The following is a 27,234-nucleotide window of genomic DNA, read 5'->3' as shown; positions in this document are numbered from 1 at the left end:
CTGCCTGTTTGCGACTTCATTAGCGGCACCCCCGAAAGGACGATTGCAGTCGCTGAAGCGATGGTGTTGCTGATGTTGCTGCTGTTGGTGTTGCCAAGCAATTGCAATGTGTAAGTGTGTGTGTGTGTGTGTGTGAATGAGAGTGGGGTATTCACATCGGTATTCATGACGTTTCTTTCTTTTCGCCATGTGCGTTGCTTGATGCTGCTGATGTTGTTGGTGTTGTTGTTGCTGCTGCTTTTCTGGATTTGTTTGGAAATAAATACTGTGTGTTAGCTGTTTGCTGTTTGCCAGTCGTTGAGTGCGTTGTTAGAAAGATATACACACCTCCCCACATTTACACAATTCCCTACCTCTATGCCACACTTCCCCCACCACACTCCGTTCGTTGTCTGCGCTGCACATCAAACGTCAGAGCAACCAGCAACGAGCAACAGTCACAGTCGCAGCGCGTCAGCTCGGAAGGAAGCTGTTGCCAGTGCGGCGCATTGTCTACTGTACCACCACATAACTGCCACCCCCCACCTCACACCTCACACCTCCAACCTTCCATCACGCTCACGTCACATTCCCCACCACATTTGCCTATTCCTCAGAGTGGCAACATTGCACAAAGGCTGTGAATGTTTACACTTTGGATTTGATGCTGGTCGTCGCATTTTTTTTGCCAACTTTTTTTCTATATGAAATTTTGTTTGGTTTGCTCTGCTTTTAAATGTGTTTTCGGTTAACGGTTGTTATGGCAATGCTGCGGGAATGGGTGGAGCCGTGTAACAGCGGCTGTTGCCATTGCAGGGCATTGGGGGATTCGAGGATTGAGACGGAGGATTGGACGGGGGAGGTGTACGAATATCTCTGGCAGACACTGTGGTAATGCGACAATGCGGCAAAGCTGCATGCACATTTTTTAAGTGAAATACAATCCGATTGCAACTGATTCCTCAACATGACAGCGTATAAATTTCACAGCGCAATGTTGCCAAATTTCTTTGTTACCATGATCTGTGTCATCCCCATCGGATATTTGTATATCAATTAGTTGACAGAGCTGTATTCTTTCTTCTTGGAATATCAAATGGTTGAAGATAAGAATTAACTTAGTCATTTTTTATTAACTAACTTAATTTTAATTCCTATTTTTACTACATAAAGCCAAGCAACGTTGCCAAACTTCAAACCGCCGTTGCCAAATTTACCAGCGCTTCCATTTTATTAAATAAGGTGACATATTTACAATATAATTATTGTCTTTATGAAAATCCCATGACTGTCATTTGGAATAATTTATTTTATTTTATTATTATTAATTTAATAAATCAGTAATCCATAGTTCTAATTCTAATCTAATCTTTATAAATTGCTGTCAATCTTGGTAGCTCTCTTATATTACCACTGCGTTGTCTGCCTCGTCAAGCGAAGTTCCTAAATCTGTGTTTTATTTTAGAAGGAAACGGCTAGTAGAGTAGAGTTTTTTCACTTTCCACCAACTGTCTCCGTTCAACTGTCGATAGGTGTTCCACCTGACGTCGTTCTGCACTTATTCGTACACGGTGAGAAAAAACGGCGACTTGAAAATTAAAACTGAAAAATTCAATTGAAGAATTTACTGAACTTTGAAACTTTGCAGTTAGTATTATTGAATCGAAGACTAGGAATGGATAACACTTTTAATTTTATATAGTTTATATAGTGACGAATAATAAATAATTAACACACATTTATTCCAAAGAGTTTCGTTTGGTAATCATGGTTGGTTGGAACTACGTTTGTCTTAATATTAGCACATTCATTTTTTTCTCTGTGCAGCAAGTACGAGAATATATCTCTCATCTGTAGATAGTTTGCAGTGCGCGCAATGTCTCCACATACTACATATGGCACACAATTTGTGCCACTTAAGTGTTGCGCATCCATTTCCGCTTAGGCGGCGACCACACTTCCACTTCCACCTCCACCTCCCCCTTCCCCGACCTCTTCAGCAGTCAGTGTCCCATCTATGTTGGCAAGACTTCTATGAAGCAGAAGAGAACGTAACCACAGCGAACAACTCGTCGCAGCCACATTATCCTGGCCTTTATTTTTTTCAATTTTCACTCGAGCGTTGATTGAAATGTTCAACGAACGAACGACACACACACACAGACACACACACACACCAACACACTGCTAGGGATGGGGATGAAGGACTAAAGATAGGGCATAGGTATGGGAATTGAGGACATGCAGCAGCCGGCAGCAGTCAGGATGAAGGACGAAACAAGGCAGCCAGAAAGAGACCTGCGCTGCGCTGAGCATTATGACTAAATTGGAATGGTAAGGGTAAGAGGCAATAGAATGAGAATGCCAAGGGAATGGGAATGGGCATGAGAACGGGATGGAGGTGTGGGTATGGGTGTGGGGGTGGGTGGTGTTCTCGTTGGGTGGTTGGTTGGTTGGTTGGTTGGTTGCTTGGATAACTGGTTGAGTGCGGGGTGCTGCTCGACGCTGGGTGCTGCGTACTTTATTTGTTTGTTTGCATATAAATTGCAATGTGCCGCCCGCACTCGCGTCTCGTTTATGCTCTGGTTTCAATTTTTTAGATTTTCCAACTTTGCTTCTTGCCTTTTTGCTAAATGCTATTGCCAACCGCACCACCATCGGCATCATCAGCCGCAGCACCATCTCATCTACTCCCCCCCATTATTCCGGCCTCCTGTCCGTCTCTCTGTCTGTCTGTCATTTAGGCACTTCGTCCAAACCCATCATCAGTCCATCATCCATCATGCACAATCAACGCTCGCTTCGCGTTTTATATTTCATACTCGCCTTCTCATTTTTTGGTTTTTGCATTTGTGAAAAATTTTTATTTTCACTTTCATTTTCATTTTTTTTTGTCTTCATTTGCTTTGCCTTGCAGCTAATGAATTAGTTTGTGGGCAGTGAATTTTAATTTAATGAAAAGCCATCAACTGAAATCTATGCTTAGATGAACATCCAACAATTGTAATTTGGGCCAGAAATTATTACTCATAAATATGAAACTTTTAAAAAAGTGTTTTTGAAAAAAAAAAACAAATAACAATACATATAATACATATAATACATCAAATAACAATTTTATGAATTTCAAATCCTAAGAAAATAAAGAAATTACATATATAGGTTTTAAGGAATTAGAGTGAAGCCAATAAAATAAAGTCAGACAATTAATCTAATGTGTTATGTTAGATGTAGTAATATTTATATTTTTGCACAAAAAAGTATTTTTTAGAATATGAATTCGAAGCGTTAAAAGCAATTAATTATTCATTTTAACATTTTAGATTTTTTAAAGAAGTTATATTTCTGTAAGCCAACGAAAAATCAAGCTTGAAATAAAGCGCCTTTCAAAATTATCTTAAATTAAGAGTGACCAGGTCACAAATAAATGATATACTATATTTCAGTATATACCAGTGCTAAAACGTGCATTTCGGAAATGTTGCTTGTGGTCACACTCAAGCAAAATAAAACAGCTTTCATATAAAGCTCTTTATATGTTAAGAAACAACAACAAGTCTACACACATGACAATATACGACAAATAAAAATGAATAGAAACAGTTTGCCGCCTCGTACCATAAGTAGTCTATTAAAAGTGAGTGCTCCTAATCAATAATATGCTGTGCAACAACTAATGGATATTGATACCTATTTAGCATTGGTCCCGACGCTATGCCACAGAACAAACACAAGCGACACACGCACAGACGCGACCCAAGAAAAGTCCTGTGTACGTTGGTCTTACACAACCGCCAGAAGCGGAATCGGTGAGTTGCGATTACATTGGACCACCAGATGCCAAGTCTAATCTGCGTCCGTATGTGCGACATTATGATGAGAATGAAACCGAGATGGCCAAGAAATTGCGACTGCTGCGCATTGAAGTCGAAAAATGGAACATGGATTTCTGGACGAAGCATAACAAACGATTCTATGAGGTGCGTATCTGTGCAATATTTTTAACACTTGTTGGCAAGCGACTCTAGCTCTCTCGCTCGCTCGCTAGCTTCCGGAAGAAGTTGTGTCTCTTTCTAATGCATGTCCAGCATAATAATGCAGTTGAGTTGTTGTTTATCTGCAGGAAAAAGATGATTTTATTCGTCTACACAAATTGAATGGATCCGAGGAACTGACGGCCGATCAAATGAGTGTGTTTTACAAAACGTTTTTGGATAAGAATCGACGCATCCATCTGATGTACAACATTTCGTGGTATTTGAAAAACTTCGATATGCTGACATTAGCATTTGCTGTGCATGTGCAAAGCACCGTAAATCGATTCAGAAGAAAGCCATAGATGCAACTGTAGAGAATCTATATGTTTAGAATGGATATGTTTTCAACTGCAAACACAGACACGATCAGGATTTAGTGTACATACTATATATTATGCAAAATTTGTTCAAATTTATGTAGTTTAAATTGTTGTTTATCGAGCAAACAAAGATGCCGCTGATCTGATGATAAGGGATGTATGTAATGTAATAAACGCAAATCAATTGTAAAAAAACATATTCGCTTGTAAGTTTTGAAAGTGTTGTTTACATTTACTTAAAAGTTAAAGATACACTTGATTGATAATTGTATTGTTAAAATATATAGAGATGAAATTAGGTAAAACAAAAGAAATACATTCAATTTGGATGCACATTAAATAAATTACTACACCACTTGAAAAGAGATTTTGTTTTCCTTTTTCTTTTTTTGCTTTTTTGTGTTATTTCTGTTTCTTTCTCGCGTATGTCTCATTCTTTTTTTCATTTCTTTAACATTATGCTTCCTATACAGTCTCTTTAAATCTAGCGAAAAAAAAAAATGGTTAAGAATATAATAAAATAAAAACGAAGGCACTCCCAGGTCTGCATTAACTCTAGCACTTTCTCTCTCTCTCTTTCTTATTTTCGCTTTTATCTTCACTGCGACCGAAATGAAAGGAAAAGTTTATAGAGAAGATTTTGGATATAAAAAAAATGTACATTGAAAAACACGAATAATGTTGATGGGCTTTTAAGTAACATAAAATACATGCTTAATTTGTATCTATAAATTATTTTATATGCATGAAGTTTCATTTTTGTTTTCTGCTTTTTTTTTAGTTTTAGTTTTAGTTTTCGTTTTTGTTTGTTTTTTTAATTTATACTACAAAACACTTTTGGCTTATGAGCAATAATAGGATACAAATTAGCTACAATATGCACGAGAGGCGCATTCGTGTGGGGTGGGGTGTGGGGTGGGAGTGTGGGAAAGGGAGTAGGGGGTAGGGGTTACATACATAGATAGATAGAGATAACTTACAAGATATTTGCCATTTAAACTCGTGCATATAGATAAAGATATTGATATACATATGTGTATGTATGTTGTGTGTATGGGTGTGAGTTTGTGTGTGTATATATACATATAAATTGAATTATACATACATATAGATATAATAAATATATGTACATATGTATATACTGCTACTGCTTAGAGAATATTCCATGTTGGGTTGGTGTATGTGAGTTCTGTGCGTGTGTGTGTCTGTGTGGGTGTGAGTGCGTGTGTGTGTGTGTGTGTGTGTGGTTGGCCACAACACAAACTATAATGATTCTTCTGTTCACTGGGTCGAGCACATCTCTGTGAACTGCTCCTGATTTCCTCCTTACTCTTGTTGTTGTGATGCTGTGCTGTTGTTTGTTTGTTTCCTGTTGCTCCTACTTCCGATTTAGTTCATCCACTTGCGACAATTGGGTGCACCACAAGCGCAGGGTATCTTATGCGCATCATCCTCAATATCGAACTTGTAGTCATACGAAAGCTGTAAACAACATAGCAATAGCAATTAATTGGAAAAGAGTCACAACCAATATGGAATTAAGTTAAGACGCACCTCTTCGCCGCGATAGATTTTACGCTTGGCAAATATTATGATGCGCACATCGCGATCAACCTCAACGATCTCGGTGACACAATTGGGATTACACGAGTGGTTAATGTAGCGCGCCAAGCCGCCGCTCAACGTTGCGTCGACAACGCGATCCTCATCCAAGCGGAACATGTAAATACCACGATTCTACAAAAGTAATCAAGAAATTGATGTAAATATGAATACAATTTATAACAAAGTTATCCACGCACGCACCTTGGATTCATATTGTTTTTCGCGTATCTCGGACACCTCCGTGCGTATCACTTCACCAATGTACTCAATGATCATCGTGTGCTTCTCAATGTCGCGTGCCGCATACAAGCCTAAGCCCTGAATCTTTGATCTGTACAGAAGAAGAACAAGAAAGTGTTACGATATAGCTGTAGTCACTGCGCGTTGCACACTCACCTTGCCAGATAGACGTTGTTGCGCCACTCCTGCTTCATCTTTTTGTACTGCGAACTCTTGGAGTGCACAAACTGTTTGCTATACGGACAAGCCACCTCGCCGGCAATCGCCGCCGAATTGGCCATGCGCTGTGTGCTGCAACTGCCGGCGGTGCGTTGTGTGTGCGGCTTGCGCCACACGAGCAACTGACGCTGCTTGGGCTCGGTGCGTGCTGCACCCGATGGATTGATGGCCAGCGGGAATTCGAGCAATGGATTGCGTCCGTATTTGAAGCGATAATCGGTGAGCGTTTCGATGCCCGGCAAACTCTCTAGGATGCGCACAATTGCCGGCTCCGTTAGACCAAAGAGATCCTCGCCGCTGATGTGTTGCGGAAAGAGTTGCAGCCACTTGTAGACTTTGCGCATGCGCTGAATCGGCTGCAGTATCTGTTGCCACACAGCAGAGGGTGTGCTGTCGCGAAACTCGCGATCCGGCTCCTTTTCGCCCGTCTCATGCACCTGTATGCGAAACTCGGGTCGACAGCCAACCTCCGCAATGCTGCAGACATAGCGACAGCGCTTATTTGGCCGACGCACGCACCAATAATAACGACTCTGCAAGGAGGGAGTAGCGTTAGTTAAATGTGGCAAACAGTGAATGTATTAGCCAGTCGAATAGTCAATACTTACCACCTTGTAGCCAATGGGATAGATGTAGTGGGGCGTGTGAAACGCCTCCAGCTGATGCGGCAACAGTTGGCCAACGTTGAGGAACGTCATGTTGCCGACGCGCAACAAATTGCTCAGCTCCGAATAGTGCATCACCGTAGCCACCTGACGATTCTCATCGCGATCGACAAACACCCGACGATGCACCACAAACGAGCTGAGCTCATTCTCTGTCACCCCCGTCGCACTCGTCCACGCATGCGCACTGCAGTGCACCGATTTGTTCTTGTAGAACACGCACTCCTCCTTGATGGCGCACGGCAGATGATACAGATTGCTGCAGCGCGACTTGAAGCATTTGATTGTCGCACCCAGCTGATGGCAGGCACTGCACGCCTGATTCAGTCCCGACTGCAGCGCTGTCTGGAAATTCATCAGTGCTCCCGAGACCGTCTCGTACACATCGTTCGACCACAAGGCACAGTTCAGATGAACCTGAAATATACCAAAGACAACAACAAAATTCACTTTCTATAGCTCCTGAGTAGTCCAATAAAAAAATATAATTATTATGGGTTCATCTTTCGATTGCGTTTTTCTATTAATATTTTTCTCTAAAGTAATTAGTTGCTTGCTTCCAGGGATGTGTGTTAAATACTACATTTTACCATACTATATTTTAAATATTATAACAAGAAAGCTACACGCTATCTATTTTCAGTAAAACCTAAAAAGTGCGGTATTCATTTTAAAATATACCACAAAAATACTTTTAAAAATATACCGAATGTTATCTTAGGTATATTGGTACAGTACTAATTTCAAAATATACCAAATTGTCAACGAAAGCAACAAAGACTTATACTAAGTAAGCGTTTTCGCTTATACAAAAGTATTTCTATAATGGCTTCTACAATTTGCGAGGGCGGAAGTGGGCGTGGCCAAAAAAAAACTTGATTTATGTGTAGCAAGTGCTGTCGATAAATTATATCTTTATCTCTTATAGTCACTGAGATCTAGGTGTTCATACGGACAGACAGACGGACATGACTATATCGTCTAGGCTGCTGACCCAGATCAAGAATATACATATATACTTTATAGGCTGGCAGATGCATCCTTCTGCCTGTTACATACATTTACTGGAGGCACAAAGTTAGAATATCCGTCTACCCTTTGGATAGCGGGTATGAAAAGCAATTTAGTAATTGAAATTGAGATTATTGCATATTTTTTGAAGCATCAGATATGATATCGATACGTTAAACATATCTATCTGTCCCTTTCTTTATCTACACTTGAATACTATGTCTATGACTATTAAGTTTGCATTACAGATTTTGGCTACGTTTTGTAATCGCATCCAATCACTTGTAATCTTGTAATAAACAACAACTCACCCATTTGTCCACATCAAAGTTGAGAAGACGCGATGGTCCATCCGCCTGACCGTCGCCACGCTGATTGCAGAAGACACACTGCCGCGTATCCTCGAGTGCTTCGGCTGCGCTGCTGCTGCTGCATTCCGTTTCCCAGGCCATTGACTCACCGTTCTCGGTCTTGATGGTGCCAGCGGCAACATTCGTGCTTGCGGCAAAGCAATCTGCACTGAAGCACTTGATGATGTTCTTTCGCACTGGCACGGACACGGGTTGCTGCTGTGACGACGACGCCTGAGATGTTGTTGTCAGTTCACTGTTGCTGTTGCTGCTGCTGTTGCTATTGCTATGCGGCCGCTGTTGCTGCTGCTGTTGCTGTTGCTGTGGTTGCTCCATGTCCACATCCTCTGGCTCCAGCTTGACAATTGGTGGCGTTGTTGCTGCCGACAAAACATCGCTGCCTGTTGCTGCTGTTGGTGTTGTGCCTGTTGCAGTGGCTGCTGCAGTAATAGCATCCTCGCCAAGTGGCTCATCCTTGCCGCGCCATTTGTACTGAGCAAAGCAGCTGCGATTGCAGAAGTAGACGAACGGCGGCGTTGGCAATTTGCGAGGCAACAGCGATTGCAGCATCGCCAGCATCGGCGACGGCGTCTCCTCGGGCACATTCTGTCGGGGCACACGCAGCCCGAAGGCAGCGATGGGACTGCCGCAGCATCGACACAGCTTCCGCTGTCCAGTGAGTATCTTGCGCAGGTTGCCTTGACTGGTCACATTGTGTAGCAACTGTTGTTGTTGTTGATGTTGTTGTTGCTCGCCGCCCTGCTCCTTGTCCATCTTATCCGCTGCTGCTGCTGCTCCGGCTGTGGCTGCTGTCGTTGGTGTTGCCGCCGTGCCGCCAGCCGTGGCATCAAGCAGCTTGTAGGTGAACGCGGGCGTCAGATGCAACAGATTGGCCAAATCTCGCAGCACGCCGGCAATGTTATCCGTTGCCGATGTGTGCAGCGAGAGTATCACATTTTGGTTCTTCTGCTGATAGTTGTTGTTGTTATTGACATTATTGTTGTTACTCATTTGGCTGCTGCTGTTGTTCGATGCTGTCGCAACGCCACCGCCGCCGCCAATGCCCAGCTCCATTTGCTGCGACTTGCGCAACTCTTCGCTGCAGCTGCGCACAATCGGCGACACCGGCAGCCGCATGCTGCTGGCATCCATGGCCAAAGCCACGGGCGACATGCGGCCGGGTGCGCTGCGCTGGTTGCTGTTCGTGTTGAGCAACACCAGACCCGGAAAGCGACTCAGCCGCGACCAGGCCAACGGACCATCCAAGCGATGCTGCTGCTGCTGTTGTTGCTGCAGTTGCAGTTGTTGCAACTGCTGTTGATGCAACTGACTTTCAACCAGATCCGTGGTCTCCACATTGCAATCACAGACAGCGCTCAGCAAACGTTGCAAACGTTCACGGGAATCCCGCTGTATGTGCGTGGAAAACTCCTGATCGTAAAAGTCATTCTGAATCGACGACAGCGATGCACCGCCAAAAGCATTGTTGCTAGTGGCTGTGGCTGCTGTTGTTGCTGCAGCTGTTGATGGCTCGCCGCTGCCACCGAAACGTTCGCTGTCATACAGCGACTTGATGCTCGGATGCCGCACATTGCCAAAGCGTCCCAGCAGCTGCTCGCAATCAACACCAGACGCGCCACCGCCACCGCTGCCATCGTCGAGCTGTCGCTGCAATTGCAATGCACGTGAAATGGCCTTCAGTTTGCCGCCGCCGGCGTTATTGTTGCCATTGGTGCCATTGCCGCCGTTGCTGCCATTCGAGCCGTTGTTGCCATTGCTGCCGCCGTTGCTGTTGCTGCTGTTGCCGCCAGCAGCAAAGAGCGTGCCGCTGCCAATCAGCGAGTTGCGATTGAGCAACGGCTCGAGCACCTGCAGCGGTTGCATTTGACGTATGTGCGTCATCAGCTTCTCGGTAAATGCATCGTGATCCTCCTCGACCTTCGAGAACTTGCGCACACGCTTCTTCAGCATGCTGCCGCCGCTGCTGCTGCCACCCGGACTGCCGCTGGCCAAATGGCCGCCGCCAACCGTCGCTTGGCCACCCATTGGCACGCCACTCGACGACATCGTTGTCAGTTGGACGACGGCGCCAGCTGGCAATGCTCCGCTCATCTCCCTGATGTTGCTCCCTCCGGCAGCGGCCGCCGCAGCAGCAGCAGCCGCAGCTGCGGCCCCGGCTGCAGTGTTGGCATTGGTGCGACGCGGCTTCTGCGTCTCGCGTTTGCGACGCTTGCGCTGCTCGCCTTGAACTTTCGGCTCCATCGCTGGCCCAGGCACAGGCACAGACACTGGCAACGGCAGGTTGAGGGGTCCTCCTCCGGTCACGGAAACGGAGACGGGCAAGGGCACAGAAACTGCGCCAACTGCTTGTTGCTGCTGTTGCAACTGTTGCTGCTGCAATTGTTGTTGTTGCTGCTGCTGTTGAGGATGCTGCAATTGCTGCTGCTGCTGTTGTTGTTGCTGTTGCTGCTGTTGCAGTAGTTGCAGCTGCTGTTGTTGCTGCTGCTGCTGCTGCAAATGCTGCTGTTGTTGTTGCAGTTGTTGCTGTTGCAGCTGCTGTTGCTGCTGCTGTTGCAGTTGCTGTCGTTGCTGCTGTAGCTGTAAATGCTGTTGCTGCTGCTGCTGTTGTTGCTGCAATGGCTGATTTTGCTGCTGCGGTTGCAACTGCTGCTGCTGCTGTTGTTGTTGCTGCTGTAGCTGCTGCTGTTGCTGTTGTTGCTGCAGATCCGCGTTGATTACTTGTTGCTGTGCTGCTGTCTTCTTGCCATACGTTGTGATCAGCTGCAACTTCTCGTGACCAGCAGCAGTTGCTGGCTGCACTTTCAGCAGCGGCATCATCTCATGGCCAATATTGTTGAGGTTGATGATGTTGTTGCTGTTGCTGTTGGTGTTGCCGCTAACCAAACCAATTTCGTTTTTCACCTCCGTCAAAGGTTTGTCCTCTAACTGCTGCGATTGTTGCTGTTGTTGTTGCAGCTGCAACTGCTGCTGCTGTTGTTGTTGTTGCTGCTGCTGTTGCTGTTGCAAAGGCAGCGACAATTTGCGCTTCTGCGGCTCGTTCGCTTCTTGCAGCTTCCAATTGTCGTGCGGCTGTGGCGTCATCTGCTTCTCTGGCTCCGATTGAACAGCAACTGTTGCTGCATCCTTGGCATCCATCACTTCCAGCTTGGTGCCCAACTTGACATCCTTGCTGGGCTTTGTCGTTATCGAGATGGTCACATTCGAGACGTTGCCGGTGCTCAGCTCATACGAAGGCGGCGGCGGCAACGGTTCGCTCTTCATTATATTCGATTCCACAATTAATGTGGGCGGCAATTTGCTGACCACTGTGGGCATGGCAGCGGCAACAATCGAGGCAGCACCAGCAACACTTGTTGCCGGCACAGCGGCAACTCCAGCTGCTGCTGCTGCTGCTGACGGCACGGGCGTTGATATAAACGATGTCTCCTTCGATACGATCTGCACAGATTGTTTCACCTGCTGCTGCTGCTGTTGTTGCGTTGGCTGCTGTTGTGGTTGCTGATGTTGCTGCTGCTGTTGTTGCATCGCAGTTACTGTTGCTGCAGCAGGTGTTGCAACCACAGTCACTGTCGAAGTTGTGGGTGCTGCGGCAGCAGCAACAGCCACTGGTGTTGCTGTTATGGCTGTTGCTGCTGTGGGCACTGCAGCTGCGGCCACTGTTGCTGTTGCCGGCGTCTCCTCCAGCAGCAACTTTTGCGGCTCAGCACTTGGCGCCGATGGCGTCGCTATTGCTGTTGCCGTCGCTGTTGGCGTCGCCGTTTGACTGATCGCCACCATGGTGGCGGTTGTTGTTGTCGTTGTTGTGGTATTGCCACCGCTGCTGTTGCCACTGCTATTATTGTTGTTGTTGTTGTTGCTGCTGCTGTTGCTGCTGACGGCTGTTGGCACCGGCGGTTTAACGGGCCGCGCCAACTGCGCCTCCAATGAGCTAACCAATCCCATGCTTGGCGCTCGCACATTGATCACTTTGCGTGCCGACAACGGCGCCGATGTTATCGATATCTGCTGCAAGTTGTGGCTATTGTTGCTGCTGCTGTTGCTGTTGCCACCACTGTTGTTGTTGTTGCTGCTGCCACTGCTGCTGCTGCTGCTCGTGGTGCTGCTGGTCTGCAGCAATTGCTTAAGCAACGCATTGTTCGAGTCATCCACACGACTCGTAATCGTAATGCGCTTCTCAATCACCAGCTGATCATCGTTGGGCTGTTGCTCCGTTGTCGTTGCATCGGCTGCTTGCTTCTTGTTGTTGCCATCGACAACTGTTGCTGCTGCTGCTGCTGCAGCGGCAACGACTGTTGCGCCCGTTGCCGCTGCTGCTGCTGCTGCGGTTGCTGCTGTCGTCGTTGCCTGCTTCACCAGCACCACTTCCGTTGGTCGCAACTTGGCCTTGGGCTCAGCATCGTTGCTGCTGTCGACTGTTGCCGGTTTCGCTGACAACATCTCATTCAGCTTGGCCGTTACGATCTGTGGATGCGGATGCGCATGTGGATGCGGATGTGCCTTCAATTGCAGTTTGCCAACAGTGTCAACCGTGTCCGCTGTTGACACCTGCTGCTGCTGTTGTTGTTGCTGCTGCTGCTGCTGTTGATTGAACGCTGCATGCTGAATTTGTATGGCGCCAGCGCTGTTTGCTGATGTTGTTATCATTTTGGGCTTTTGCTGTGCAATTGTCGCCTTGGACATCACCAGCGATATGTTCTTCTGTATCGAGATGATGGGACGCGCACAAATTGTGGCGCCACTTGTTGCTGCCTTGGCCAAGGCATCGCTCGTTGTCAGCTCACTGATTGATGTCACAACGTTCGTCGCACCTCCACCTGCAACCTGATGTTGCTGTTGTTGCTGCTGCTGCTTGAATATATTGATGCTAGGATGCAATTGACTATTGTCAAGCGGTTTGATCACAACATTATTGATTTTGGCAATCTCGCTGCTATCGCTGCCATCCAACGATTTGCTCTTGTTCAACAATATCTTCTGGATATTCTCACTGTATGTGATGGTTTTCGGTTGCTGTTGGCCGCCAACTGTAACTGCTTGCAAGCGGCCAGCAGCAACTGGTGTGGCATCTGTTTGATCTCCTTGTTCGGAATCATGCTGTTTGTCTGACTGCGTTTGCGCTTGTTGTTGTGGCTGTTGTTGCACCATTGTGAACGTTTGATTTAGATTCGTTGGCGTTATTGTCACAATGCTTCCCGTTGGCGGCGCCTGTTGCTGCTGTTGCTGCTGGTGTTGTTGCTGTTGGAATTGCAGCGACATCTTTTTGCTAACCACCTTGGCCGTGACAATTTTGGTATTGGCTGGTTTGATTTGCACGCCGGCAAATGAGACAATTGCCGTTGGATTCTTGCGTGTGCCCTTCAACAGACGCGTCAGATTCAGGTGTTGTGTTTGCTGCTGCAGCTGTTGCTGCTGGTGTTGCTGATGCTGTTGCTGCTGTTGTGCACCTGTTGCCGTCGTCGTTGTTGTCACTAGTTGTTTGCTCTCCACAATGGTGGCTCCACCAGCTGTGGTTGCCCCACCACTTGCACTCATCAATTGGGTGGTCTGCAGTATTTGTGTGCTGCCCAATGGCTTCAACAGAGGCACCGATATCGTCTTGTTGCCTATCGATACCTTGGCCGTTGTCTGTGTGACCTCCGACAATTTCTTCGCGTTCACCACCAGCTGCTGGCCCTTCATCTTTGTGTGCAAATTGACACGATTGAGCAGCGATGTTGCTGTCGCCGCTGTCGTTGCCGTGCCTGTTGTGGTGCCAACACTGGTAAACATGCTATAGTTGGCTTGCGTTGATGTTGGCGCTGCCTTAAGCGTTGCTGTTATGTTGCCACTATTGCCGCTTGTGTTGCCGCTGGTGGTGCTGCCAGCAACATTGTTGCTAGTACCGCTGCTGCCACTGTTGTTATTATTGTTATTTGTGACTTGTTGTGGGGCATCAGCTGGCTTCAGCTCGGCCGTTGTTGTCGCTGGCAGCAACACATAGTCCAACTCTTCGACAGCAACAGCTTTGCCCAGCTGCTGCTCAGAGTTATTGTGCTGCTCATTGCTGCTGCCGCTGCTTGGCTCAATTGATATTATGGAGGCGGTCGAGGATGATGACGAGGAGGCCGATGATGTGGAGGCCACATCTTTTTTGGTAAAGCTGGCAAAACCTAAATCGCACATGATTAACAAATTGTCCACATTAGGCAATTATATTTTGTAACTTACTTTGCTTTTGGCTATTAGTAATTGTAGCGTTGCTGCTGCTTGCGGACGATGCATCATCTGGCTTCATTTCACAGACAATAATTTGATCATCACGTTGCTCCCACAAGACATCAACAGCAGCACCACCGACAGCGACAGCGGCAGCAGCAGCTTCTGGCTTTGCATTCGAATGACTGACAATTAGATTGGATGTTGTCAAAAGTTGCTGTTGCTGTACGTCCGATGTTGCTTTTCCTGTTGTTGTTGCTGATGATGTTGAGGACGCGCTTGTTGTTGTCGCTGCTGTTGTCGCCGATGCTGATGCTGATGCGGTTGCCGTTGTTGTTGCTGTCGCTATTGCTATTGCTGTTGCTGTCGCAGTCGCTGCACGTTGTTTGGCGGGTAAACTGGTCGTTGGCGTGCATATAACAATGTCCCTTTTCAGTTTCTTGCGATTTGGATCATCGACACTGTTGTCGTCGATGCTGCTGCTGCGCTTCTGTATCGAGATCGTGTTAAAACTAAGCGCTGCCTGTGCCGTTGCTGTTGCTGCAGATGTTACACGTTCAGGTTTCGCTTTTTCGGCGGCAGCAGCCGCAGCAGCAAGCGATGGTGTCACTTTCGATATATTCATAACAACAAAATCATCCAACACGGCTCGCACACATTTAATCGCTGGCAAAATTAAGATGATGCTTAATGCATTTAGATTTCGATTTCTACGATTTACGCGTATCTATGTACATATAGAGAGAATGCTTCAAAACATACACTATTTAGACAAAAAAAAAATTATTTTCGTGTATGCAGCAGTGTATCCTAAACCTTAACCAGTGATAATATATGAAGAAAAATACCACATTTCGACAGCGTTGCATTTTTCGATAACAACAAGTACACACACCCACACCACAAAATAATACTAGGTTTACACTTCAGCAAGTTTATTCTCTTCCAACACACTGTCACTGCTTATTGGATTGAATGTATGCATTTTTAATTTTCATTTTATTATCATTAAACAAATTTGAATGTTACAAAATGTAGCGATATTTGATTAAAGCCAATTAAACAATGCGTGCATGCGTGTTTTATCGAATTCCGTGCTAAAAAACGATAGCGATAACAAACAATGCCATCCATGGATACTCAGAAAGAGTGTGTACACACCAAAATCGCAAGCAATAAAAAATACCAATAAAATAATTAATTAATGCTTATAAATTGTTTACCAAAAAATACTTAAGTGTCTACACTTCATGCAATTTGAGTTGAGGACAATAAAAAGAACATTTATATAGCTATAAACATTTGAAGTTTACATTGTAATTGTTCGGCAAGCAGTCTGGCAACGCTCTGCTGATGCAACCAACATTAGACTACAATACATGGATCGCTCGGTAGGCAATAGAAAATAGAATAGCGTAAATTAAAAACAACATGTGGTGCTTTAAAACAGTGACACAACTACTTAAAACTGGGGCAGCATGTAAGTAAATGGCTGTGCGTATGCATAACAAACTTTTTTGAACAACATTCTCATTCAATTTTCTAGCTGCCAATGTGAATTACAATTGTGTCGCCGGCCTCAAGTATTTTCCTCCGCCAATCAAATATGAAAGTATGTTCTCATAACACCGCCAGAAATTGCTTTTTATCAACACTAATTGTATTTTTACAGATATTGAGAAAGTGGAGAGACCCCAAGTTGCGCATTATGGAGCGCATGCCACAGCATCCGCCCAATCTGCGGCCACCCAAAATGCAAAAGCGATTGCGTTACATGCGAGGTCCGGAGCTCGTTCACAATCAATTGCTGCACAAACAATACGCGATCGTGGCCACTGGTGGCGGACGTTTGCGTTGGGGCCACTACGAAATGATGCGTCTAACCATTGGTCGCAAAATGAACGTGAACACAATGTTTGCCACCTGGCGTGTCCCAGCTCCGTGGCAGCCCATCACAAAGAAGGGCCAGGGACAACGCATGGGTGGTGGCAAAGGCGCCATCGATCACTATGTGACGCCGGTGAAGGAGGGCCGAGTTATCGTCGAGATCGCCGGCCGATGCGAGTTCATCGAATGCAAGGGCTTCCTACAGCAGGTGGCCAATCAACTGCCATTCAAAGCAATGGTTGTCTCCCAAGAGATGCTGGACCAAATGCGCGACGATGAGGAGAAACTGGCGCGTGCAAATCAAAATCCCTTCACCTTAAAATACGTTATACAAAACAATCTGAATGGTTGCCATCGATGGCTCTCGCCTGTGGATCACAAATGGTTCGGAAAGCATTTATAGAGATCCATTTTTAACGTTGAATTCTTTAAAACTTACGAGCGTGTTTTGTTATAAATAAATGCACGGATGTGTTCTATATTTGTTATTGATCAAACTTTTATTTGTTGGATTTGCCCCCAATTATAAATGTGTAATTTACAATGCGCATTATAAAAGTCACATGCCAATGATTAAGCTTTGATTCGTAATGCCCTTCTTTTTTAGGTAAATACAATTTAAAGCTTAGTTATTATTTTTTTTCCATTTGATGAAAAAATGATTATGAGTTCTATCTGTAACTCTAATATCAAAATGTGAATGTGGAAAAAGGGACGTCCATGACATTTCTCATAAAAAGTTGTGAATGAAAACAACTCCGTAAGTAATTTTGAATTAATTGCACATTGTAAATTGAAAATGCATTTTTTAATTGCATCATAGAACAAAATCCTTCGTAGAATATTTTTATGTTAATAATTGGCGTCACTTAAGATCAGTTGGAAATGATGAAGTTCTTGTTTGATTAACTTTTATGCTCCCTGGATTCTATTTTGCTGAAAATTAAAAGCCCATAAAATGAACGATCCGTTGAAGAAAATCAATTGAAACACAACGTAATTTTATGTTTAAGTTTATATTTATGATTCTATTGCAAATATTTGTTTAAATTTCCATATACACTAATTGCCTCTCTCCACTAAGAGTTGAATATTATGTTCTTAGATATGTAAATCGAAATGTAAAAAAAAAACGCAGAAATATGTGAGCATAGTGGAAAGACGCTAGAAATCCTTTTGTCATATGTATGTATGTGCTTAACAGTCGGTATCGTACCAGGCAGCCAAGTTATTGTTGTCATTGGGTGGTGTCGGCATGGCATCCAAGTCAAAGTTCATAGCTCCAGCATCAATTTCGCCGACATCCATGTCCATGGAGTAGGGCGATGTGGGTGCCCCAACCGAAGGTGCCGCGTTGCCAGCAGCACCTCCGCCACCACCTCCTACTGGACTGCTGATCTCGAGACCTTGCATTGAATCTATTGGTAGAGTATCATATCCTGTGGAATGACAAAATGGGTTAACACATTAATTTAGGCAGCTCAAGTTGCACAATAACACTGTTCATCACTAAAGATATTTATATATAAATTTTTATACAAATATATATATGTATATATATTTTTTTTAGGGTAGTCTTCGCATGCATTTAACTACATTTCACACACAAACATGCAAATTATAGTTTATGAAGGCGCGCATGCAAATTCAAACACAAGATTGCTTATCTCAACAAGAAAAGAATCTAACTTAATATTACAAAAAAAAAACTATAATAATAAACAGGATATAATGAAAAGAATTTTATAAATAGAATCTCAAACTATGCAGTTTGTGTGTATGAACGTATCAAGTGTATTGTGAATTTAATAAATTGAATAATAAGCCTACAACCTTTCACTAAATCATATTCCTACTTTTCTACAAAATTCAAAAATATGTTTTTCTTCTATGTAATTAAAACTAACAATGAAGTAAAAAATCAATTCAATTTTAAGGACCTCAGTTCAAAATCTTAAAATTTAAATTTAATAAAATAAAAATTGAGACAGTCGAACCAAATAAGAATGGATAAAATATCGTTTAATTTGAAAACACTTTGCATGCACTTTCGTCCATGGAGTTTGGTCATAATTCTTACAGAAATCTCTGAGGTGTCAGCTTGCGAAAACATATATATATAAATGATATATATCGAAAACTTGAGGGTGAATTCCTTCTTTTTTTTTCATTTCAATATAGTTATGAGATGTGTTAAAGAATGCATGGTTACTTATCGAATAAATAAATATAGATTTTAACGGGTGAGTAATTAGTCAGGGGTGGGTTGGATAAATCAGGGCTGTGAACTGCTGTGGATGGTGTGGCAAAAAACTTGTTGTAGTAAATCCATTTTATCATTTCCACCTTCCTCTTAATTAGATTAACTAAACACACATTCGAGGGGGAGCGGGGCGGGTGTCACATAGTTAACAATGAAGGTAATTGGGGGTTATGTTGAATGGCTGTTGGTTGTAGATCCTTATACTCGTAGAACCTGAACCAAGCATACATACCTTGCTGATGGAATGCGCGACCTCCGTGCGAACTGTGCACACTGGGCGGACCTTGTCCATAAAGGCCCTCATATGCTTCTTCGGGTCCAAGCATATCCTGTGATCATGATCGTGATTGTGATCGTAATCGTAATCGTGATTGATTGTGTCCGTAGTATTCGTGTTGTCGATTGGTGTGTGTGCGTGTGTTTGTGTACGTACGTGATTGTGATTGTGATTGATTGTATTGTGGGTTGATTGGTGTAGTGATTTTATCATTATTATTTGGATGGATCAGAAGTGAAAAGTTGTTAGGAAAGAAGAGACACACAGACACAGAACACGAGTTGTTGTGTTGCGTTTTGGTTTTCAAGAAAGGATATGCAGTAGAGGATGTGATAGTAGTTGATGTTGTGTGATTGCGGTTGTTGGTTTTGGTGTTGTTGTTGTTGTTGTTGTTAAGTGTTGTTGATTGGTGCGTCGTTGTTTGTTGTGGAGTGATACATTTTGGTGTTTGGTTTGGTTTGGTTTGTTCGATATTGCACACAAAGAAAACATAATGAAAGAAAAGAAACAATATAAATCAAAAGATAAATTAATTACAAAATCAAAACTAACCATTAATAAGTTAATCAACATTTAACGAAAACATAAAATTAAATACTTATAAAGTTAATAATTATAATTTTCACTCTCTCTCGGTTATCGAGATTCAAATAATTTGTAATTCGATTGTGATTTCTAATCGATAACCAGCTACGGCCAAATGCTTGCAATTTCTACCTTAAACTAACATTGAAAATAATCGATTCTCGAAATACAAAACAAATAATCAATTGTAAATTTGTAAATGTTGAATATATACAATATAATAATCAATATGCTTAAAAATACTTTAATATACTACAAATTTCGTATGTACAAACTCGATTCGATTAAATAAATTAAAATATCGTAACTCATAATTGATCAATCAAGCGATCAATCAGTCATATTACACACCTGTAAGTCGGGACCCATGCCCAGATCAGCGTTGGCCCAGATGTTGTTCTCCTCACGCAACAGCGAGTTGGTCAGCTCGATGGAGAGACGCTTCTTGTAGTCCTGCGGCTTGTCCTCGCTCATGCGGAAGAGCACAGCTGCTGCGTAAGTCGCCACGCCCTCATTGCGCGAATGCAGTAAGTCAGTGAGCGGCCCAGTGGCCCCTTCCTGTTCGATTATCTCGGCGCCTTCCTTATCGGCGGCCAACTCACAAAGCACGCCAGCTGCGACACGCTGCAATAGTATCAATTTATTTAGTATTGATCAATTTCCAAGAGCGTTAAGGAGTGTAAGTTTAAATAGATCACGTTATTCAGGGATAATATATCTGCGGGTTTGTTCTAAGTCTATCGGATCCACCGTAAAGGAAGAACATCATAGTGTCCGGGTTTCCAAACACACGTTCAGAATTCTTCTCAGTTCCTTAGTAATAAGAGTCCTAAGGAATTATGTTTAGGGTAGTCCCAGAAATTTCCTATTCTTTCCTAAAACTCCAGTCAAAATTCCTTATCCTCGATAGTGTCTCGTTCAAACCTCTATTCTATTCAGTCAAAATTCCTTATCTCTCCGCAAATAACGGATGTTCAGCGTCTCTTTATATGACACTCACCTGAATGTTCTCGATTTCGTTGAAGAGCAAACGCACAAAGATCGGAATAACCGATTGTTGGCGTATGAGAGCACGATTGTGGGACTCGCGCGCAAGGATATGCAAGGCCCCGACAGTGCCCTCGACAATCTCCTCCATTCGGACACCATCTGCATACGCAGATGGCTGCTGTGACCCAGTGGTGGCAATTGACGAACGTTGCTGCATCACATCAATGAAATTCATTTAGATTGTAAACCAAGGAAGCCTAATCATGTCACTACTTACGCGTTCTGTGTCCTGGAATGCGCGCATCAGCAGACGCACCAGATGGTGGATGGCGCCGTGCTCTCGCAGGGGCGCATGATTGGCCGGGCAGAGGGCCAAATTGCGTATGAGCCCGATGACAGCCTTGATTAGAGGCCAGCGGGATGGTGGATGCAACAGCTTGACAATTACGGAGAGGCCGTAATTGAGACGCACTGCATTCTGGGCCAGCTCTGAGTCGACGTGGCGCGAAGTGAGGTGACGCAAGGCGCACACCGCCGGCTCGGTAATCTCCTCGCGATCGCCGGCATTGATGATGGTGCGAACGAGGGCATCAACGCCGCCCACTTGGCAAACAGTCGCCTTGTTGCGCTGATTGTTGCACGTCAAATTCGAGAGAATGCCGGCAGCACATGTGACCACATTCACATCCGTCGAGGCCAGTACCTGAACGAGCGACTGTAGCAGCGCCTCAAGCCCCTCCACCTTGGTGGCGGCGTCCGACAGATTGCGCAATGTCCAGAGGCAGTTCTGCACCAGACGCGGCGACATATTGCCCAAATGCATGGCCAGTGCCTGCATGCCACCGGCATCGACAATCGCCGGCTTGTTGCTCGAGCATACCGAGAGAACTTTCAGCACACGCGATGTGGTCCACAAGAGCTTCTCGTAGTCGTAGGAGCGCATGATGCGCACCAGCTCATTGGGCCCGCCCGAGGCCAGAATGATGAGCTTGCTCTCCTGATTGCCGTAGGCCAAGATTTGCAGGCAATCGGTAACAATGGCCAAGAACTTGACATTGTTGCGCTGCAGCAGAGTCACCATCTTCTGGAGGCCACCAGCTAGGCGCACGGCCATCTTGGAGCCATCCTGATGCAGCAGCAGATTGTGGAGCGTGGTAATCGCATAGAAGAGCACGCTCTCCACGGGCGACGAGAGCAGCTTCACCAGAGCCGGGATGCCGCCGCTCTTGAAGATGGCCAACAGGCCTTGGCGATGATGCGACAAATTGTGGAGCGTGCCCACAGCGGCTTTGGTGCTCTCCAGATCGTTGCTATTCGAAATGGCGCGCACCAAAGCGGCCACCATCTGGGGCTGTTCATGATGGCGTGACGCGAGGCCTCCTTCTTCGACAGCTGGTGTACCATCATGGCTGCCTGCGAGACGACCACCTGATCCTCATCGTTGAGCAGCTTGATCAGCTCTGGTATGGCACGTGTGGCCAGCTCAGCGTCGTCCTGGTAGTTGATCAAATTGACAACGGCATGCTTCAGCATCTGCGACGGTTCCGATAGACGCTGCACAGCGGTTGGCTGCTGTGGATCAAATTGTGTTGATGGTATCTCAATGCCCTCTTCCAAAGTCTCTGGGAACATGGCGGCGCGCACGCGCTGTGATCGGGTCTGGCTCAACTGTTGGTTCATATCGTCCACCTGATCCTGTGTAAAGTTCTGCGGAAACCCGGTGTCCAAATCGAACATCAGCGGATCACCCTCCATCTCCTCATCCTCCTTGCCCGACAGCGACGGCACTTGGGTAACGGCTCCCGAATGTATGCCGGAGTCGCCCATATACGAGTTCTGCTGCCACAACAGCGTCTGCTCCTTGGCGGACACCATTGGCGGCAAGTCCGGCGGATTGTATTGATTGCTGTGGGACACTGCAAGCAACATAGAAATTCAAATAACAATTTTTTCTACAAGGAATAATTCATAATAATCTATATCCTCCCATTAACAACTCTTCATTTCCATTTGCATTTGAGTGTTCTTCATTTCAGGATTAAAGCGAACAAGACTCGTCTAATGGATTAAAGAACTGGCTCAAATACGACGTTTGAAATGCGACACGACGACAGCAAAATGACAGCAAAAACAGCAACAGAAGCAAACTGAACTAGGAACATGACAGTTTCAGCGCTGCAGGACATTTTTGCATACTGTGAGAAGGACTCCTCCTCAAACGAATGAGGCAAACATGTGGCAGTCCACATGCCACACGAGTGTGTATGTATGTATATGCTGTGCTGCTATATTCGTTGTGTCTCAACGAGCCATCAAAGCCAAAAACGAGAACCGAACGACGCCCTGTAAGGGTTGACTCGGCTCCCAACTCCAGTTGCTTCGCTGCGCTGGGCGTTTTGTTTGCCACTTTGCCTTAATTATGCCTACTCAGGGATTCGCTTTGTTTCGCATTTGCTTCATCTGCTTATGCAGTGCAGCAACTGCAAAACTGCCGTTAATTCGTCTACATATATCCCTCATCGATTAAACGCTTTGTGCTCTATTCTCAAGCGGGATCAGAACACCCTCAATTCCTCGAAGATGCCGCTCTAATTAAATTTCAAATGAGCAGAAATACAAGAAAATGCACAAGTTTAAACGTGTGTCACCATTTGAAATAGCTGCACACTGGAAGTGAGAGAAAGGGACAGCGAGCTTAACAGGAAGATATTGCACGCACTCCCACTCTCAAAAACCCCTCAATAAAAGGATTGCAAATGAAGCAGTAGCAACAACAACAAGACTAAAAGCACCAAATCACAATTTGCTGGGAATTTGCAGAAAATGTGGAAAAGCAAAGCAAAGGGGACGAAGAAGCGAGCAAAATGAACAAGCAACAACAATTCACGGGGATGGATAAGGGTGATGCATTTCAGCGAAAGAGCCGACAAAAGGACACAAACAACAACAATGCGGACCGATAGATTCTGTTGTTGCTATTGTTGTTATTGCAATCCCTTTGCAATAACAACAAAGTGGAGCCAGGCATCCCATTTAAAATCGATTACAGAAAGTGCACGTTTGAGCTGTGCAAGCAAATAATCGTTTGTCGATGGGAATTGAAGTGCAATTTAAGCCGCAGTGTGACCCTGCCCCCTCTTTTTAACTGGTGCATTGCTCTTTAGAAAAGAAATGCTAAAGGTTTCAGTTGTTGTTGCTGTTGCTGTGTGTATATCAAAATTCTTTGAACGATGGATAAATTTTTCCCAAATAAAATAGCTTCTATGCCACTATTATCTACAGATTATGTGTATGAATATGTTTAGATGTAATGAAATAAAATGGTATTTATGTATATAATAGATTAGAATATATAAATTATAGATACTTACTTGTACGATTCTGTGCTGGCATGTAACTCATCTTGGTGATTTAGGCGGTTTACACCACACCTGAAAATAAACAGATGGAAATTATATTGTAATTACCACTTTTAAGTGCATGACATGGTTGTAAGTCAGTAAGAATAAAAAATAACTATAAAGCCATTTTTCTTGCTGTCAGTTATTGTACTTGGAATAAAAATAAATTGATACATTTTATACACCAATAATAAACAAAGTTTTTTGCAAATTCCTATGTACAACCTATTTTCATTCTAGGCATGCATACGGCACCTTTTTGAACCTATCCTAATGTGTATATACAACAACTAATGATGCAGTCTTAAAATGTTATTATACAACAATTTAAATTATTTTACGTCCAAGTTATTCACAGACAAAACTGTCAAAAGCAAGTGTACGAACTTAAATAAAAATAAAAAGAATATCGAGAAAGGAAATATAATATGTTTTAGGGCAAAGCATTCAACATATTCTAAGAAAACAGAATGTATTCGCGTCTTTCTTTGACTGAATTCAAGCGGCGCAAGTCACAAGCAAACAAACAAGAAACTATCTCTTTAAGAATGTAAATTAACATTGACAGAGTGCGGCGTCGAATTTCAAAGAAAACAAATTGAAATGAGAGGTATTCCCTCATTTTAAGCCATGAGTTCGTTCAGGTAACTCGACTATGCGATGGTTACTCACACTCTCTGTATACACATAAGCATACAAACAAGTATTTCCGCATTAAGACGTTGCGGTGCAAACAAAATATTTTACAGATTGTACATGTCACACATACATATGTACATACAAAAGTATTGTGTGAATGTGGGAGTAGAAGACTCTAAATAGAATTACCTTTAGTTAACGAAATCACACAAGTTGTGGAACAAACACCACACTTTCAATTTATGAAATGTAACTTATGCACTTGCTTTTTTACTTAGTGCACAACAGAAAATTTATAACAACTATATATTTGTATTTAAAATACGAGTACTCTATAGGGCAGCCAAAAATCGCACGACCAGCTCCGAACGAAACAGACAAGTGACTGGAAAAGTAAACGAGAGCGATGCCGTTGCCGTTGCGGCAGTGCGTTGCAAGTACACTTCTGCCCTGCCCTGCATTGCTCTGCTCTACCAGTCAGTATGCATACAGAGTGCAGCTCGCGTGAGAAGGAACGAGAAGGAACGATACATGTGCGTGTGTATGTTTGTATACTCTTGTATGAGCCCAGAAACTCCAATGCAACTTCACAGAGTTGCCAGATATTTCAAAAGCAACAAATGAAGCCTGCTGCATATTTTGACCAACCGCGATCTATTTTCTCAATTTTAGTATTTAATAGTATTTGAAAGAGTAGTTAAAAAATAAAAACCATACAAAATAAAAGTTAAGCAAAACTAAATGGAAAATTGATTTATGCTGCGCAGAATGTTGGCAACTTCCTTCTTCCACCACATACACACTACATACAACATATACTCTACATATGGCATACACTTGCATACATACATATGTACATAAGAATGTTTTAACTATGATCGCCATATTGAATGAACTACCAATTTAAACTTGTCAGTTTCATCCAAATGTTGGCATTTGTTATTGTTTATAACATTTATATTATTGTATACATAAATATACACACACATATATATTGTATGTATGCCATACGAATCACTTATAAGTGTAAGTGTGGGGAAGGGGGATTTACCACACCCCCGCTGTTTGGTTTGTGTCTATCTTGCATAGCTTTCTTATGTTCCGTTCAATGCTAGTTTACGTTTACACAGACAGTACTATTAATCACATAATTTCTCGGTAAATTAATGACAGAAAGCCTAATATTGTAAAACTTCAATCACTTACCACGTCAATAATAATTGTATCTGCTTTACAGCAGGTTTTATTTATTTTCTCGCACTTAAATCTCACGATTTTTACAACAAATTCTCCAGCGAAAATTTAATGTGTGTATTATGGAGGTGGAAAAACAACGATGGTACTATCGATACATCGCTATCATCGATATTTTAGTAGTCAACAACATTCGCACACCCTCTACATTTGAACGGACAGAATTGTACTCGATGCTTTCTCAGCTGGGTACTGCATTTTTATCGATAATTCTAAAAAATAGCGGTATATATATGTATAGATTTAAATCTTAACATTTTAACTTTGTCGATATTTAGGGAAAAGTTGTCGGTGTCGATAAGAATACATTAAAATCATAAAGCCTACTAAATAACGAAGACGGAGGAAGTCAAATATAATCGTATCTGGCAATGGTGTATATCGTTTGAAAGGTATTAGCATCACCTTATAGTAGTTTGTTTACATGAGCTTCCACGTTCAAAAATTACAATTACGATTGAAATGGAGTTCACAAACGCAGAAATTCGGGCAATTTTGAAATTTTATTTCGCACAGGGAAAAACTGCTGCGGAATCTCGCAGACAGATTATTGCTGTCTTAGGAGATAACAAACTTTCGATTCAAACCGCCGAACAGTGGTTTAGGCGATTCCGAAGTGGCAATTTTGATACCGAAACACCCAAGCCTTCCGGACGACCAGTGACCGTCGATACAGATAAAATCATGGAAATAGTGGATCGAGATCGTTGTGTGACTATTAGAACTATCGCAGAGGAGCTGCAACTAAGCACGGAAACCGTCCATAGGCATTTAAAGTCGAAAAATTTAACAAAAAAAGCTCGATGTATGGGTGCCTCATGAGTTATCCCAAAAAAACCTTTTCGACCGTGTATCAATCTGCGAATCTTTGTCGCACCGTAATAAACTCGACTCATTTCTGGATCGGTTAGTCACTGGTGGTGAAAAATGGATCACATATGACAACATAAAGCGTAAAAGATCCTGGTCGAAGCACGGTGAGTCGTCTCCAACGGTGGCAAAGCCAGGACTGACGGCTCAGAAGGTGTTGCTGAGTGTATGGTGGGATATCAGAGGAATTATCCATTATGAAGTGTTACCCTATGGCCAAACCCTCAATTCTGACCTCTACTGTAAACAACTGGAGCGATTGAAGATTGCACTTGAACAGAAGCGGCCAGCGATGGTGAATCGTAAGGGCGTTGTGTTCCATCATGACAACGCCAGGCCCCATACATCTTTGGTGACGCGTCACAAGCTACGGGAGTTTGGTTGGGAAGTGTTAATGCATCCACCTTATAGTCCGGACATTGCCCC

General features: G+C 43.8%; 4 protein-coding genes across 4 annotated transcripts; 2 read left to right on the top strand and 2 right to left on the bottom strand.

The window, feature by feature from the left end:
- The first annotated feature begins 3,500 nt into the window (after window positions 1-3,500).
- On the top strand, window positions 3,501-4,650 carry LOC132797006 (COA8 family protein CG14806, mitochondrial). Its single transcript, XM_060808410.1, has 3 exons — window positions 3,501-3,616; window positions 3,678-3,959; window positions 4,103-4,650. The coding sequence occupies exons 1-3, from the start codon at window positions 3,569-3,571 to the stop codon at window positions 4,316-4,318; spliced, it is 546 nt and encodes a 181-aa protein (XP_060664393.1). The 5' UTR covers window positions 3,501-3,568; the 3' UTR covers window positions 4,319-4,650.
- Window positions 4,201-15,720, bottom strand: LOC132796998 (histone-lysine N-methyltransferase trr). The gene is made up of 7 exons (XM_060808397.1): window positions 14,655-15,720; window positions 8,388-14,596; window positions 7,009-7,482; window positions 6,338-6,933; window positions 6,143-6,272; window positions 5,891-6,073; window positions 4,201-5,818 (listed from the first exon to the last, which is right to left on the bottom strand). The coding sequence occupies exons 1-7, from the start codon at window positions 15,265-15,267 to the stop codon at window positions 5,726-5,728; spliced, it is 8,298 nt and encodes a 2,765-aa protein (XP_060664380.1). The 5' UTR covers window positions 15,268-15,720; the 3' UTR covers window positions 4,201-5,725.
- Window positions 15,721-15,730: 10 nt separating this feature from the next.
- On the top strand, window positions 15,731-17,017 carry LOC132797005 (large ribosomal subunit protein uL16m). Its single transcript, XM_060808409.1, is given in 4 exon segments — window positions 15,731-16,122; window positions 16,189-16,254; window positions 16,315-16,334; window positions 16,336-17,017. Coding segments are annotated over 4 exon segments (732 nt in total). The 5' UTR covers window positions 15,731-16,073; the 3' UTR covers window positions 16,933-17,017.
- A 512-nt stretch (window positions 17,018-17,529) lies between these two features.
- LOC132797157 (armadillo segment polarity protein-like) lies at window positions 17,530-26,020 on the bottom strand. The gene is given in 8 exon segments (XM_060808696.1): window positions 17,530-17,968; window positions 19,025-19,121; window positions 20,006-20,278; window positions 20,655-20,855; window positions 20,922-21,997; window positions 22,000-22,560; window positions 24,016-24,075; window positions 25,891-26,020. Coding segments are annotated over 7 exon segments (2,481 nt in total). The 5' UTR covers window positions 24,047-24,075; window positions 25,891-26,020; the 3' UTR covers window positions 17,530-17,726.
- Between the last annotated feature and the right edge of the window lie 1,214 nt (window positions 26,021-27,234).

This window comes from Drosophila nasuta, chromosome X (assembly GCF_023558535.2).
Source record: "Drosophila nasuta strain 15112-1781.00 chromosome X, ASM2355853v1, whole genome shotgun sequence".
Taxonomy (NCBI): Eukaryota; Metazoa; Arthropoda; class Insecta; order Diptera; family Drosophilidae; genus Drosophila; species Drosophila nasuta.
Note: the sequence above shows the minus strand (reverse complement) of the source record. Positions and strands in the feature narration are given on the sequence as shown.